This window comes from Hydractinia symbiolongicarpus, chromosome 10 (assembly GCF_029227915.1).
Source record: "Hydractinia symbiolongicarpus strain clone_291-10 chromosome 10, HSymV2.1, whole genome shotgun sequence".
In the NCBI taxonomy this organism is placed as follows: domain Eukaryota; kingdom Metazoa; phylum Cnidaria; class Hydrozoa; order Anthoathecata; family Hydractiniidae; genus Hydractinia; species Hydractinia symbiolongicarpus.
Window position 1 is genome coordinate 724,294 of NC_079884.1, and position 16,582 is coordinate 740,875.

General features: G+C 31.6%; 1 protein-coding gene across 1 annotated transcript; it reads right to left on the reverse strand.

Annotated features, from left to right (window-relative positions):
• Window positions 1–2,009: 2,009 nt before the first annotated feature.
• On the reverse strand, window positions 2,010–16,561 carry LOC130612086 (ubiquitin carboxyl-terminal hydrolase 20-like). Its single transcript, XM_057433375.1, has 25 exons — window positions 16,457–16,561; window positions 14,681–14,750; window positions 14,451–14,570; window positions 14,271–14,349; window positions 13,419–13,590; window positions 12,819–12,977; window positions 12,015–12,094; window positions 11,865–11,913; window positions 11,491–11,596; window positions 10,837–10,907; window positions 9,346–9,379; window positions 9,222–9,267; window positions 9,020–9,134; window positions 8,701–8,772; window positions 7,863–7,940; window positions 7,668–7,716; window positions 7,527–7,593; window positions 6,971–7,037; window positions 6,402–6,440; window positions 5,211–5,292; window positions 4,313–4,364; window positions 4,185–4,229; window positions 4,000–4,102; window positions 3,334–3,375; window positions 2,010–3,258 (listed from the first exon to the last, which is right to left on the reverse strand). The coding sequence occupies exons 1-25, from the start codon at window positions 16,488–16,490 to the stop codon at window positions 3,098–3,100; spliced, it is 1,992 nt and encodes a 663-aa protein (XP_057289358.1). The 5' UTR covers window positions 16,491–16,561; the 3' UTR covers window positions 2,010–3,097.
• Between the last annotated feature and the right edge of the window lie 21 nt (window positions 16,562–16,582).

Below are 16,582 nucleotides of genomic sequence, written 5' to 3' on the forward strand. Positions count from 1 at the left end.
TTATTATATATATGACTCTGTTTACACCACACGATATTATTTTTTTATATAAGAAACAAGAAATTTCGGCTTTATCCTGAAACTGTTCTTATTTAAATTTGAGCATTTTTTTATTTCTTTGCAAATTTTGCGGCATTAATCAAACATAAAGTTTCGCAAAATAAAAATAATTATTTCTGCAAAAAAATTTTCCTTGAAAGTATTTCTCCATGTTTATTGTTTATTTCTTCTTTAACAAATAAAAAACAAGTTTAGTCAAATTTCAGCGTTTTCCAGCGTTAATAGTTTTTGATTCTCTGCTCAGTTCTTTTTTCTGTAAAACCCACAACGCGGGAAAGGAGTTTGTAGAATTTAATTTGGGTTTACAAAGCTAAGAATGGAAAATAGGTAGAAAATTGAAATCAGCAAAAAATAAAACGCGTGTTTCATCTGGGCGATCGAGTAATAAGTGTGTAAACAACCGAATCAAGTATTCTGGGTGGTTAGAAGACATTCGATTGTTGCACAATTCGTCAACAATACCCGCTGAAATGGATATATTTTAATCTCAAATTTGAACATAAATAAACAAAAAACAAAGTGATAAAATGTTTACGAAAGTAATAACATACTTTAAAAACCTATAGTAACCTACTAAACGGTAATACAGTCAACTCTCAAATTAGTGATGCAGAGAGTTTTGTCCGTTAATCAGAAGTGTCCGTTACTTAGAAACTCTTTTTTTGCCTATTTTTGGCTCAAAAATGATCACTGGTTACCTTGAGGTATTAAAAAGAGTTCAAGATACTAGCTGGGTGGTTTACAGACAAATGAAACTACCCACTTCCACCACTGAAACACCATCAAAACCTTCGAACAGAGGGAAAGAATTTGGACTGGTGATTCCTGTTACATACACCTCCGAGAACAACAGAAGGAAATCGAGCGGGTGTGAAGAAGGCCGTAGGGCAAAAACTGAAATTATATAATGATATGAAAAAGAAGTGTTTAAAATAAAGTTTTCTCGTTTGTTAGTTTGTTTTTTACCCTGCGCTAATCAGAAAGAAATTTTATGGGTTCATTTCGTGCAAAAAAATTGTGCGGTAATTAGAGTGTCCGCGAATTGACTGCCTGCCATATAAAAACTTTCTTGTGAGGTTTTGACCGTGATTTTGTCAGTGCAAAAAAGTTTACCCGGTAATTTGATGTGTCTGCTAATTTGTTGACTTAATGAAACATTATAAATTTAACATGTTAACAGCCTGACAATTTAAGGTTAGTCACTTTGACAACACATCAAATTAATTCAGTTATATTTAGATATCAACAAACTAATTCTCAAGATAAAGAACTTACAAAGACTCAAAATCTCGATTACTTGTTTTTTTCCCCCATTCGTATTACAGCCGTAGTCAGAAGCCTTAATTGACAGATAGCTTCAAGTTCAACTAACCCACTTTCTTGATTTTTTTTTTTTTTTTTTGAGCAATCCTTTTTACTGTCAATATTCTCCAGAAATACGCTTATAAACAGTTAACAAATAGGTTAACCACGCATGTATTTTACAGCCATAACGCTTACAGCATATTCAGGCTAGGTTGGGATTCTTTAAGCAAATTATAAGCACGCTGCCGAACCTTAGTGAATCATTGATGTGTTTTTTCGTGTGTTGTGTTGTGGGTACTTCTCATCACACAGACTTTCCTAATTCTTTATACGTAATAAGGCTTCATACCACCATACAGTCTGAATTTCTTTTGGGAATTATACTTTTAGTTTTGTGGCTGTTCCAATAGGTAGAAACGGGATCACCTGAATTCACCGCATAAAGGCAGCGTTAAGTTTTTGATTTTTAAGTTCTGGATTTGATAACAAACATTCGTTTACACGGAACACAATTGTGTCTGAGATATTTCGTAAACTTTTTATAGCCTTGTCATGTGGTTTAAGTGTTATTAATATATTTTTAAGTTTTAGTCCCTATTTTTACTAAAACGTTTTCATGTTTATTGTTCGTGTGCGAGTTGAAATTTCTCTCAAAAAAACTTAAGACTACTTTCTCTTGACAAAAACAGTTGCCACAAGACTAAATTTTTACCGAATTTCCCGAATAACTGAGAGAATACGACGACAGAAACTCGCAATGTTTTTCCGAATGTGTTTGATTAGGTGAAAACACAGCAAAAAAAACAATATACTTATGATTCTCTTATTACAAGTAATTATCTAAAATTTCTAATAACAATTTCAAAATAACATCAACAGATAAACATTAGCACTCATGACAGTCTTAAGTAAACAAATGGTGTGAAAAGGGTATCTTTTAGACATAGTCTGACTCATCTATCATGCAGCAACTTGTCTTCTACAAATACTTTACGATAAAACTAAAGGTACCTACCTAAAAACAGTATTTTTCACAGAAAATAAACATATATGCTTCACTTTAAAGATTATCGAGACATCAACACCACATCAAACGTCTGTAACACGACAGAAACGACACGGCGAATTTTTTCTGTCTATTGACACAAACTTTTAATACCTTAGCTTCAAAGTTTTCATAAACAAGCTTCCTATAGATATATACAATAGCATTGATGTGACGTCATAGCAAAAATACTGACATCGCCAAGAACACAGTTGACTAATTGTATTTGTTCAAACTAGAATGCCACCAAGTTTCTTACCCCAGCTTTATACAGTCGGACGTTATGGTAGAAGAGGGATACCAATATGTAAAGTGTAGATCTGATAAGGAAGGGCTGAGACAACCTTTAATGAAATGAGATCAGTAGGCGTATTTAAAACTCGATTTCGAGTTTCTCGAGTCAATAATTTTCATCTAAAATATCACTGAAAACGTTTAAGTGCCTGAGTTCAAGTTTAAAATGTTTTTTAGGAAATTCATTAGAGAAATAAAGTAGAAAAAGCAAATTAGCCAAGGTGTTGCCGCTCACTGTGAAGGATGATATAAATGATATGATAAATAAACTTTCACGCACACAATGAAATTTAGTATCATTTCCAATGTGCAACTATTTATAATTGATGCAGAACTCTGGTTTTGAAATTATGAGTTAACAATTTCAGACTTCCTATTAAGCATCAAATATTTTTACAACGAGGCTGACAATTCTCTTTCCTCTTTACCCATTCCTTCTTCTTCTGATTCTTTTTCTTCATCTTCGGTATGACATCGTATTAGTTCAGGACCTCCACCGTATCGTAAATGTAGGAATTGCCACGATTTTTTTGATATTAAGCCATAAGAAGATTCTAAAGATATAAATTCGTGGTAAAAGTTTCACATATAAAAGATCTCGAAGGATAGTTTTTCATTTGTGTACATACTGTCGTCTGTTATATCATCGTTATTAATCGGTCCGGGGTATTCTAAATAAAAAAGAAGTTCGTGATAAGAAAAAGAAAAGCAGGTCAATATTGTTCTTGATCCCTTTTTAGCTACTAAATTTGAGGGGATTTTAAGAATTTTGATGAGCATTTACAAGCTTTTTTAAGAAGACGGTGGTATTTCAGATTTGAAGACATTTTCATATTTTTCCAAGGAAATTGAAAAATTTAAGGAAATTTTAAAGGTAACGACCCAAGTAAAGAACAAATTATTTCTGTACTCATAAGATAAAAACATGTGACAAACCGTGTAGTTGTGTAAAAGAAAAATTGAGGTTTTAAGTTGTTGTTAAAAAGTCGATGTTTTGAGGAGGCGCACCAACCCTTTCTTCGTTTTCTCTTGTGAATCTCCGGTTTTAGTCTAGCTAATTATTTGTGTGGCAAGCACTTAGTTTTTTTGGACCAGAAATTTTATTGTTGCGTTTAAACCTCCTTAAAAGATGTCTCAAATAAAATAAATAATAAAAAAATTAAACAAAAAAAATAATTATAATGACAAATATAATTCGAACTCAATTGTTTCTAGATTTTCTAGGAAAAATTTAAGCTTATCAAAAAGATAAAATAATGAAGGTTATAACCTTGCTATGTAAATATGATACGTACCAGAAGTTCTCCCAGTAACAAAATCATACCAAGCGTCATACCAAATCAAGCTTATTTGATAGGATATCTTCACATTCTCGCCTTCTTGAAATTCTTGATAAAGCTGCAAAAATTATACACACACCCCCAGAATTGGAATATTAGAGAAACAGAAGAGCGGGAAGTGAAACTTAATGACTACTTACTTTACTGAATGTTTCAAATTCATAGTGTTTCCTTTCCTCCAGTTTCTGAGTAAGAAAACAATTGTATAAAGTGAGGAGCGTGAACCAAGAATTATCATTTGCATTGTGAAATAAAGGAAAAGTCGTACCATGCATAAAGGGCAAACTTCAAGTGTAGATATTTCAGGCCCACCACCAAACCTAAAATTAAAAAACAATCCTACTTAAAGCAGGTCGCACTGAATAAAAAACGACGACAATTTTTCTTTGCTATACTTAGGTAGCTTAAGCCGAGTTAACTAAGCCTTCTTCGAGCATATCAAATTTAGTTTCTCACAAACAAAGACGAAAATAAATTGTCAGTGCAAATCTCAAATTTCCAATCCATCTCTTAGTAGACCCCGAATTACAATCTACCAAAGTCCGCGTAGTCACATCTGAACCTCTTATATAATACAACAAAATATTATGTTTGTTCGGGTGAGTGAGGCCATTCATTCCCGAAATTGACCACGTAAACAAAGAACAATAGAAGTAACCAATCAAAAAGTGCGCCAGTATTTTGACTGCAAAAAATCGCTTGAGACCCAGCGTAATTTTTCCCACCTTAAATATTCCGATTTCCTAGTGGTAACAAAAATTACGCTGGGTCTCATGGCTAAGGAACCTTTCGGTCATTCAAAAAAATTTAAGAGGCCTAGGACGAGGAAACGAGTGTCATTGTCAAAATTATGCTAATCAATTCACCTTTATAATATCTATGCAAGGTTAAAATTTGCGATTAATCAAATATGACATCATAATCTATGCAGCATAATTAAATCTGAAATTCTTTAAATGTGAATATCTTTAAGAACGAAACAAGTTTTTTAAACAATTTAAAAACACTGGTTAACTAACTTCCTAAGTTCTGTAATATAAGTCCAACATCCTTTTATACCTTGGGTTCACTTCGAAACTACAGAAGAGACCGAAATGAAATTTTTATTTTGCCCTAAATTGAAACATCATGTAAAGGCTACCTTAACATTTGTTATATTTTCTTACCTTTCTAGCAGCTCGTTTGATATGGATTGAGGAACAGGTACAAATAAGGATTGTATTCGAGATGAGAAACAAAGACTAATATCTAAACAATGATGGTAACTTTTTCAGATTTTGTCTTCAGTACGTTTGATTAAACAAGAAGCTCTGCGGCTTAAAGATTTCCACCATTAGCAATAATATGAAAAATTACTGAACTGTGAAGAGGACTGAGTAATATGGGGGAACAAAATTATTGAATATTCTAAAATTTTAAAATTAAATTTTTGGTTATAATTGTAACTGAAAATCATAGCTAACTTAACTTACATAAATTTCATTTCTCTATAAGAAGAATTTTAAAAGAAAAATAATAATCCTGAAAATTGATGAACAATAAAAACCAAATAAGAACAACGGCAAGGCTGAAAATTTATCTATTTTCTCTTTTTCTGAAAAAACAACTTTGAAATTATCTTTAAAGGTGGCAGCAAATTTTTTTTTACATAATCAGTTACGAAAGGTTATTTACAGACAACATATTCTTATTTTTTCTTTTATGACACACTTGTCACGATTTCATAGCCATAATACATTATCTTTCACCAAAAATATTCAGCCTCAACAATTCCTCTTTAAATTAAAACTCATGAATAATAGCTGAATATAGCTTTAGTCTACGTGCTTGCAAAATTGTACAGAAAAAAATGACTTAAATTTTTAAAGGGAAACGTTAATAACATTAAAGATGGCGCATCATAGGACGATCTTCATTGTGCTACACTGCACGAGCTTTAACTTTCGATAGCATATAAACTTAAAAAAAAGTATTGTTTATTGGATAATAAACCAATTTGTTGCACTGGTAGGATTCTTATTGGCTTAAAACTCATTTTAGCCTCGTTCTCAGAAAAAATCTGTCAAAACGAGGAATAAGGCTTTAGCCTGGATAAGTTTTGGGCGTCCAGCCTAGCTGTGCTGCCTCTATCTCTCTATCTATCTATATATCTCTTCAGGCAATTTTAAAGATTCCGCTTTCGCTGGCGGAAATCAACAAGCTGCGAATACTATTCAGAACACGCTAGTTTTAAAGGTTAGAAAAAAGTATTTAATGTCTACATAAGACACAGGAAGTATAAATAGTTTACCCCGCAACAATACAGTTACATTTAAAAGACCTCACATAATTTCAACAATTTATCAGTAAGAACTTACTCCCGTGTTCGCAGATGAAATCGTAATTACAGATGGGACCTAAAAACAAATTGTCAATTATAAGAAGTTACGAAGAGAATATTTGACAAGTAAATGTTCAAGTGAGAACTGATCAATTTACCCACATTTTGGGAAAACTGACAAGGTTTTAACAAACACATTTAAAAACAGCAAAATAAGTGATAACATTTCTAAATAATAATGTTCACCGGCACCTTTGGCAAACATTCTAAAATTTGCGTTTTAATGACAAAAATTTTTAAAAACACTGCGCGTAAACTTAATTAAGGGCTAATCACACGAGACAAGCCGGCTTGTGACGGTTGGCCGGTTAAGTAGGCTTGCCCGGTTATGAAGCCGGTAAAATGGGCTAAAATTACCAAAGTACCATGAATTATAACACCGTTAATGTGCAAATTAATTCATGCTTTAATTATTTATGTATTTTCATAAGAGCACATAAATTTGTTAATTTAATACTCCATAACAACACACGACTGTTTGTAATTTTCGTTACAATTGCCGACTTTCTTCTGATTTTTTCTTCCGAGTGAATGAAGCGAACTCACCTGGTTGTACGCAGGAATCGAATCTGTTTAACCATTCTTTTGAAATATAACGTATGTCTTGAAAATTCTAAATAAAATCAACAGAAGGTTTTTGGGAGATATTTTAATGACAGTGAGATTTGAGAATTACTGGAATACCCTTGCCCACGTGACAAGACTTCAGCACAAACAGTCGTAAAAAAACATAAAAACAACAAAAAGAAACTTTTATGACGTCAAAATACACAGAAAAACCCGAATTTTTTAGCCTTTTTCCTGATAGAAGCAAACAGGGATGCCGGATTCCTGGTTAGCGCAGGATGACACACACATGAGTCTTCGCTTAATATTTTGATTGGATATTAGCGGGTATGTCGACTTGCGACAACATGCTTCAATCAGCCAATCCAAAATTCAAGCTCACTCAAAAATCTTATTAGTTCAAACAAAAAACATTCCGACAGAAGTATACACCTTTGGAACTTTTCACACATTTGTATATATCACATGAATAAAGTCTCGCTAAATAAAAACCTCTGGAGGAGAGTTAATTTTCAGAAAACGTAACAATGCTCACCGTATCTGTTGTTTCCAACCGAGAATTTATACGTTTTCTAAAATTTTCTGCGTTGCTATCTTTGAGACTGAAACAAAAATTGTATGATATAAAGTTCTTAGACTAAAAAATGAGTAAAAAAGTTCTTCAAGTCTTCCATACCTATAAAAGAGAACATAAGCTTCCGCAGCAGCAACCGTTGTTTCTGGAACTAAAAAAAAATTTCGATAGGTTATATTTGATTCGGTACAAATGTTAAATATGTTATTAACAATAAAATACAACAATACAAGACAAAGACACTTCAGCAAAGGTAAGTGAACCGTCGCCTGTATTTATCAAAACATGTTTTCTCACCTTCATGGATGCGTGAATCGTTAAATTCATACCATTTGTTATTAATACAATTCTTAGCGTATGCGATGTAGTGCCCACCTAAAAAAGATTCCAACGCAAAGAAATTTACTTATTTGTTATTTGAATACCATAATTCCCTCTATTTTCATTTAGTTTATTTACTATCCGTACTTCTTCTGTCATAAATTAGCGCGCCCCCTAAAAGAACACGTTAGCGTACCATTGCACACTTTACACATTACTCTGTTAAACTATATACATCTGGACATCTTTTGTAACTCAAGTCAAGTGCAAAGTAGGTCAAACAAGACGTATGATATACGCAAACAACCTCGCCAAAAAAGTGTATAAAAAGCTGAAGTTAGACACGACATATTTTGCTATTCGGATAGGCAATAATATTGATAGAAAATTTCTCGAAATTTCAATTTTCGTTAGGTCAGTCTGTAAACACGTCCTCGCGGGCGAGGTAGTAAAAAGAAAAAAAAAGTAAAAATAGTTACCAAGATGAGATTCGAACACACGACTACTCCCGTGTCGGTGCTCAGAGAGGCAAAAATTTCCATTCTTGTAGGACACATTTGCGTTTTAATACAAGCTCACGAGCTTGTAAAAATCAAAATTAAAAATCAAAGCCACAAGGCAACTTCAAGTGGAATTCAACGAAAAATTTACAGGAGGTTGCTTTCTTTTAGATTATATTTGTAAATAATATAGATAAACATCTAGCAGTTTCCACTATGATAAGTTTATTGTCCTTACAACAAACATTATACGGATTTTTTCCATGATTTGGAATAAATTGCGTAACCTTTGAGAATAAAACACAAAAATATACCTCCCACGTTTCCAAAATGACATATAATTGCGGTGAGATCATAATTTGATGTAGATTTCGCTTGGGTGGAATCTAACAATAAGAAAGAAATTCTTGATAAAAAGGATCGTGCATCATCGAGAGTCAAACAATAATCACCCAAAAACTTAAAATTGTCCCATCCACAACAAGAACATGATTCGGACAATTATCAAAGAATTTGCCGTATGATTATGTTGTTGTGCAATAGCTTGCAAATTGTTTACAAAACTTCGAATCAGAACAAACAGAAATAGGAGTAGCTGCTGCCAGAGCAGATAGAATGGCGAGTCCAACCTACCTTTAGATAAGAACAAGCTTAAGTCCAGATTACGTATTGGGAAAGAAATGTATGTATTTATTTTTGAAGAGTGGTAAAGTTCGTGTCGAAATCGTTTCAAGTGGATGCACAAAACCTATAAAAAAGTAAGCGATCGAAAAAACAACTTTTGTGAATTTGAGCAGGCTAACAAGAATGTGTCGTGCAATCATAATTTCCATACCTCGGGTAATGAATAGACACGTGAGTATTTTAGACCATTGCGTAATCTAAAAGAAGAAGAATTATTAACAAACATCACAAACAGTAGTAGCAAATATTCAACAGAGTAAAACATTTTCACTCACTTTTTGCATTTTTCACAATTATACATGTTATCACCTAAAACAAAGAGGAAACATTAAAAATAACAATTTTCTTGGTGGTTTAATAAATACATTGCAGTTTGTAATAGTTGCAGGTGTGTGTTTCTTTCACAAAAACATGTTAATTTTTTTCCTGTTTGAACAGAACAACCTTTGATGGCCAATTAAGGTGTATTCTAACCTTTGTCTTCATCAATATTAAAATAACAGCTGTTCCGTCGACCTAAGGAGGGTTTTGTTCAAAGTTTTTTGATCTGAGAGATAAAGCTAAACCGTTTGTTTTTTTGTTTTTACTTTCATTTTATACACTTGGTGACATACAAACGTTTCAGTAACGAAAATAAAAAATGATTCTTAAAATGACATCTAACTGGGGCAGTCCTTAAAAAGATATTCGTTTGGCGTTCTCCGACCGAACTCTCGCAATTTCTTTCTAACCATAATAATTTTAAGTCAGGATTTTTCATCACTCTTTTTCCAATATTTCTACCATTTTCGACTTAAAAACAGATAACCTAATGATCCAAATATTTTTTTATAGCTAAATAAAAATGATATAAACAAAGCGATAAAAAAAACAATACTGCAGGGGTCTTCGCTTTTTGGAAAGTTTATAATTTTTATTTTCGATTTATCTAACACATTCCATGTCTTTTTCAGGGTTTTTTGGGTTTTAAGATAGCTCCGCACAAAATGATTAAAAAAACAACAGAAAAATATCCAATTTCTACTGTAAATATCAGTACATTATGTAGTTACGCTGGCGTGATTTTAGTTAGGAAAGATGGTGCTGATGTTCGCTTTGACTGCTATGAAGCGCTCAACATCAAGAACATCGATTCCTCTTAAAAATAAAGCCTGATAAAAAATCATCTTTTGAGGTATATTGAAATAAGAATGTTCTATTGTCGAACACAGCGCAAACAGTAAGGCGAGGGTCGAAAGGAGATCAGAATACAGTAATGTATTTTTTTACCTGATGAAGAGGTAAAAAAAAAGGAAATCTCTCGGTCTAATGACTCTGCAACAAAACTATGAGTCAGAGGAAGTCAAACCAATAATTATTTAAGGATGGTCTGGTTTACTGCCTTTCAAGTTGTAAATTGGAACCCAAAATTTAAGAAGGTACGAATTGTATGGATGTTTTTAGACCTTTTGATGAAATTTGTGAAGCGAGCTACCTCCAAATTTCCGTATAGGGAACAACACTACCAGAGTGCTCAATCTTTCAAAAGACCTAGTTAAATTTTTCTCTCCAATATGCCAAAAAGATTTATGGCAGATACCTTACAAAAAGGGTAGAATTTACAAGGCAATGCAATAACTCGAAATGTTGCTTTCTTTCATCACTCACTCATCCGTACTGTTGGTACTATAAAGACATGTCAATTCAGAACATTTTGAAAGTCCAGTATTTATTAGGTCATTGATTCTTCTAATCAGAAAAAAAATTATAAAAAGTAGAAACTCCACCTTTCAGTTCATCATTTGTGAAGAAAGCTGAAAGACAATCTTGCAATTTAATATCTGGACCAACAAACCAACTAAAAAAACATGAATTGCATTACTTTCATTTAAAGAGGTATATACATAGTGACATACACACACAATACAAGCATCAACGAAAAGAAAATATGCTATAAGTGAGATGATTTCTCATGTTTAAATTCAAGTTTGTTTTAACCCTTTATGCTGGGCTTTTTTGTATCAAATACCATGGCAGAGTGAGTTAAACCACCTTAACTTTTGAATAAATTAAGCCATGTGGATGATATTTGGCATGGACTTCATCAATGACGTTATGACGTCTTCAGTATTCTTAGAACATGTTTTCTGAAGCTAACTTTATAAGTCAATTGATTTACATGTGAACTTTCTTCACGATGCTTTCTTTTGACATAGAACAAAAGTTTAAAAAAAAACAGTGCTAAAAAAACAAATTTTTTTTCTGGGAGTAACTAACACCGTGGCTATGGCAACTTCCAAAATAGAATTTCAAAATTTTTTCGTTAGTTTAGAAAAACTATAGAGTAACATCTTAAGAGCTGCATTAACAAGTAAATTTGTGGAAAACCTCCCTTAATGCAAAGCGAGTTGTCATACATTAACAGCTTAATGTGAACCTACCTTTTTATCCAATCCCATACATAAGGCATCCAACTAGTGCCATTATACTTGCCGGAAGAGCATGTAAACACTGCTTGAGTATGCATGTGATTTAAATCGTCTGTACCTATCCCATGATAAAAAAATTAGAATAATTGGACTAATTTCACATTTTTATGCAACAGTTAGGGTGTTGATGAAAAAGCTTTTTAAGAATGGTCAGCTAGAAGCAACACAGAAAATATAAGTGTTGATAAAAAGGAAATATAAACCAAAGAAAACCTGTGTTTAGAACAGGTGCTTTTATAATCTCCTAATTAAATTCCCATACTCTTCTTTTTAGAGTTGCGCTTTATATAAAAAGTGTATTCCATGCGGTTTTATAGTTTGCTTACTGGGTATTGGTAGTGAAAGGTCTTGAAACGTTTCGACAGTATCTGATTTCTAGAAAAAAAACATGGACAACGTTTTAATGCTTGTCTACAATAGCAATACAGAGGTAAAAGAAGTGAAAATATTTTGTTTTCTTGTGTATCTCCACTTACATTTTTACAAGTCAGACATTGTACTGAACTCAACAGCTTTCCATCAAACACACATGTTATTATGCTTCGATATTTTATTTCTAAAAGAAAGAAATGCATGCTGGATATTGACAGGGTTTAAAATTACCCCAAGTGAAAGCATATATAAGAATTTATTGTATAATTTGAGGAATAAATCATATTTTTACTTTTCGTTTAATGTATTCAGGAAATGTTTGTACATCTTAAAGTTTTGCGTGGAAAAAAAAAATGGGATACTAAATTTTTACATTAGCCATGTTAATGTGAAAATCAAAGGTGTATGAAAGTAGGCTGTCATAATTATGTGAGCGAGCCTGTGTTATCAGTGGAAGCTTAAAAGAATACTGCAAGAAAATATAGGTGACGAAAACGTTGAAAAGAATTTGGTAAGGCTTCATGAAGAAAAAAATTATATAAAGTAATATAAATTACAAAAAATTGCGAGACTATCAATATTTCAGTTAAAGCGTTTGAAATCTTTTAAATTAAATTTTTTATGATTTGTCCTGCAAATTCATTTTGTAAGAGGCCAATCAAAAAAAAAAAATAATAATAATAATAAAACAAAATAAATTTATGTAAGACAAAAACATACAGAATTAAAATTAAATTTTCTTGTTCCTAATTTTTTTTGAAATCTGCAAATATAAACCCCATAAAGTTTTCAAAAGAATAACAAAAAACCTACAAATCACAATTTTTAACATTAATCATTAATTTTTGCACAAATCACCTGTGCACACATAGAATTACAAAACTGTACAATATAAAATAAACATATACCTTGACTTTTTGTTAGGCATTTCCGTTTTCTACTACTTTCAGATTCGCTTCTCTGTCTTTTTGATGTTGAGAGTGATCTAGATTCTTTAGAAACTGACTTTTGACTATAAAGTAATACATTTGATTGTTCCTCATCAACATTCATATCCTCTGGGGAGTCTAGAAGAGATGTACAAAAAAAGTTATACACATTTGATATACACATTGGATTTCTATGAAGCTAATGCTTTTTTGTTGATTTTGCTTTCTTACGTCTTTCATCAACAAGTTATCTTCTAGTACATTGTTGATAAGCTAGTTAGCCACCTGTTATAAGCATGTTATACCCTGGTAGACGTATCCTTGAAAAAATGTTTTTTTACTTTTTTATGGGTTTTTTATTTCACATTTCCAAACATTTTATCTGACATTTCCAAACACAGCACTTTTTTGGTTTTGTCATGAAAAGATAGTATACCAAAAACAAAAAGCTTTGATTATTTTATTTATGTTTTTCAGCTTAATTTAAAGTAGTAATTCAGATAAGGAATGCTTAAAAAAATTCATGAAAAATTTTTCCCTGTGAACATGACTACATAAACAAACTAATAACACACAAACCATAAGAAGTTCTGTTACCACAAAGCAATTTTTTGTTACACTGAGCAGCAGAATCTTCATTATCATCATCACCACAACCGTTCACATTTAAACTCTTTGCATATGTGACTTCAGGATGTTTTAACTCCTCATGCAAACGGTCCATTAAACATCTTAAGAATTCCTGTGTGTCCTAAAAGCAAACCAAACCAAACACTTTAGTATGTCTTTAATTTTAATTTAATTTTTTCTTCAATACCTATGACCTATGAACATATTTTCTTTCCTGTCCATGACTGCGTGGTTATAAAAACTTCTATAATTAATTTACATTAAACAAGAACCCCTTGCAGTTTTAACGCTTATCTAGAACCACCTGAAGACCTAAAAAAGGTAAATGCAAGGCAAATGTTTGGCACTTTTCTTACATTCACAAATACCAACTTGCTTCCTTTCACTCCAATAAAACAAAGGTAGAGGTATAATCTACCAAATTTTTAAACTATTGATGACAGGCAGATAATTATTTTTGCTTCTAGGGATCAAATTTAACATGACAAACGTGGGTCCTGGTATATTTTACACAGAAGAAGTAAAAGCATTTTTTTTAATACGTACTGTACATTTAATTTTGTTCAGCTCTCTAAAATATTCTATTATAAATTTTGTAGAAACACAAAAGTTTCATCTACTTTTGAGAGAATATTTCTACTACATGCTAACTGTATAATTTGTGTTCTATAATCTAACTAACCTGCATTGATTTTTTGTCAAAACAACTGAATGGAATTACTTTTATCATTTTTCTTCTTCAACAGAGAGAAACAAAATATGCCATGAAAAAATATCCACAATTTATATTAAATTTTATACCTGTTGTGCATATCCTCGAAAAGTAGAATTCTGAATACGTATTGCTCTTAACAAAAGAGACGGTGTAAGTTGTTTCGGTCTATAATTTAGAAATGTAGCAGTACAATAGGCCCGTGAAAAAGTATAGTAGCACCAATAGTACTCTGTGTTGTGAAACTAATACTAATTTTTAGTCCATACCTTTTTTTGTTCCATAGCTGAGATATTAAATCTTTGTAACATTTAGCCACTGTCAATTTTTCATTAGTTGGTAGGGTTTCAAATTCATCAAATTTCAAGAAAAAATGTGTTAACTGTGGACTAAAAAAAATAAATGTTTAACCAATATTTACAAAAGTGTGCTTTTATAACTTTAGAATTGAGCAAAAATAAACAAATTGTATATATACAAAAGAAAATTGAAAGCATACCAATTAGACAAAGACTGTAATGCTGAGTTCATGTAACAAGTGTTTCCAATATTATTCAAGCCACATAAACCTAAAATGCAAATAATCAAAACTCATGTAATTGGAACAAAAAAACAAGTTTATTTGCAGTCACAAATTGCATTGTCAAACTTTTTATTTTGGTGTACAAGATTTATAGTAAGAGGTTTTCAAGAAGAAGGTTCAATTGAATCGGATTCTCCCATCTTCTTAGTATTACAACAAGATTGAAAATGTTTTCTATTAATATTAAGTCTGCTTTTCTACAAGGATAGCATTTGAAGCGAAACATACGTTACTCCACCAACTAAAGAATTGGCTAAAAAGAATCTTCTGTGAAAACTACATAAATGTGTCTATGGATTGAATGGCATTGCAAGGATGTTTTGCAGTATTAGAAGAACTTGAGAAGCTTCATTTCCAGAGGTCTTTAACTGACTTTAACGTTTTCTTTTGGAAAAAAAATGTATATAAAAACAAAGCAGAATATGCTTGCTATTACATCCTATAAGATTACCACATTTCGAAAAATTTAATGCTGCAATAGACTTTAAATGCTTAGATCTTGTTGTTACAGCTACAATATTTAAACGATTCATGACTTTTAATTTTTTTATATACTTCCAAGGAGAAATCTTTTGTTTATCTTGATCTATCAATCATTTATACAGCTTTACATCATTGTTCTGATTTATCAGTGAAATAATTTTTTACAATTGTTTACTGGAGAAGAAAGGAGACGGATAACTGTCATTTGAATAAGACCAGGGGTCCCAGGGCAAAAACACACATTTTATTTATGATTTTATGCCAATTTACACCCTATTTTTATGCTATTTTATGCCCTCCACTTCTAATGTTATGCCATTTTTATGAAAATTGAGCTAATTTTATGCTATTGCCTAATTTTGATAAACATGTGGTTCAATGATCCTTACTAATTTCTCATAGATTTGACATATCTATAAAAACTGGATAACGCTTGGAAAACTGGGTCAACACAAAAAAAAATGCTTTGAATTTGCTTTGACAGTCTATACTGTTACTATGTACCAAGGTTCATTTCTAAACAATGGGTTAAATCAATTAAGTCTAAGGGTTTGCCTCTAAAATTTGTTTTTTGGTTTTTATCAACTATCTACACAGCTTGTATAATATCTGCCTTTGTTACTAAATTTTCTTGGCTTAGGAATAAACTGCCTTGACTGAGATTTAACTTGCCATCTTCGGAATTAGTTGTAAATGTCCTCTGATTGATAAGATCATTTTTTGATCCAGATGCATGACACTTTGCATGTGATTTTACTTGAGATAACCCACTGTTGTCAATTTTGAATGCTTTAACACAAATTTTACAATAAGCTGAAAATTTATCATTTTTAACAAAACTGAGCCTAGGATAGCTTTGACAGTGTTTAATCAATCACTATTGTAATTACTAACCTTGAAAAAAGTTGTTCTACTCTCTTCTCGACTTAAACAATTGCTACACAAAACTCTGGGAAATGTCATAAGAATAATAAATGCTAAGTAAAGAGCAAACAAAATTAAAAATGCATAAACAAAATTTTGGAGAACACATGTACAAAAATTATGATTTTTTATGCCAACAAATCAATTTTATGGTGATTTTATGATTTTTGAGAAAAAATTGGTAATTTTATGATTTTTTATGGTTTTATGCCAGCTGGGACCCCTGTAAGACTCAGATTCTACAAATATTCAGTACCATAAGTAACACTAACAAAAATATCTCACCTCTTGGTTTAAATTCCTGTTCATCAATTTCCATATGCAAATTTGTGTTTTTTGTAAATTTGTAAAATATTTTTATATGTTTGACTAGATAATAAAGACAATCAATGATGAATTACAACTCAATGA

Bases quoted from the DNA above. Each gene is read 5' to 3' on its own strand.
- LOC130612086 (XM_057433375.1), bottom strand. From the start codon at position 16,490: ATGGAAATTGATGAACAGGAATTTAAACCAAGAG. The intron at 9,380-10,836 runs GTGGAGTTTCTA...TCTTTGTTTTAG, and splicing joins CACAAATGATGAACTGAAAG to GTGATAACATGTATAATTGT. The intron at 4,103-4,184 runs GTAAGTAGTCAT...TAATTTTTGCAG, and splicing joins AATTTGAAACATTCAGTAAA to CTTTATCAAGAATTTCAAGA.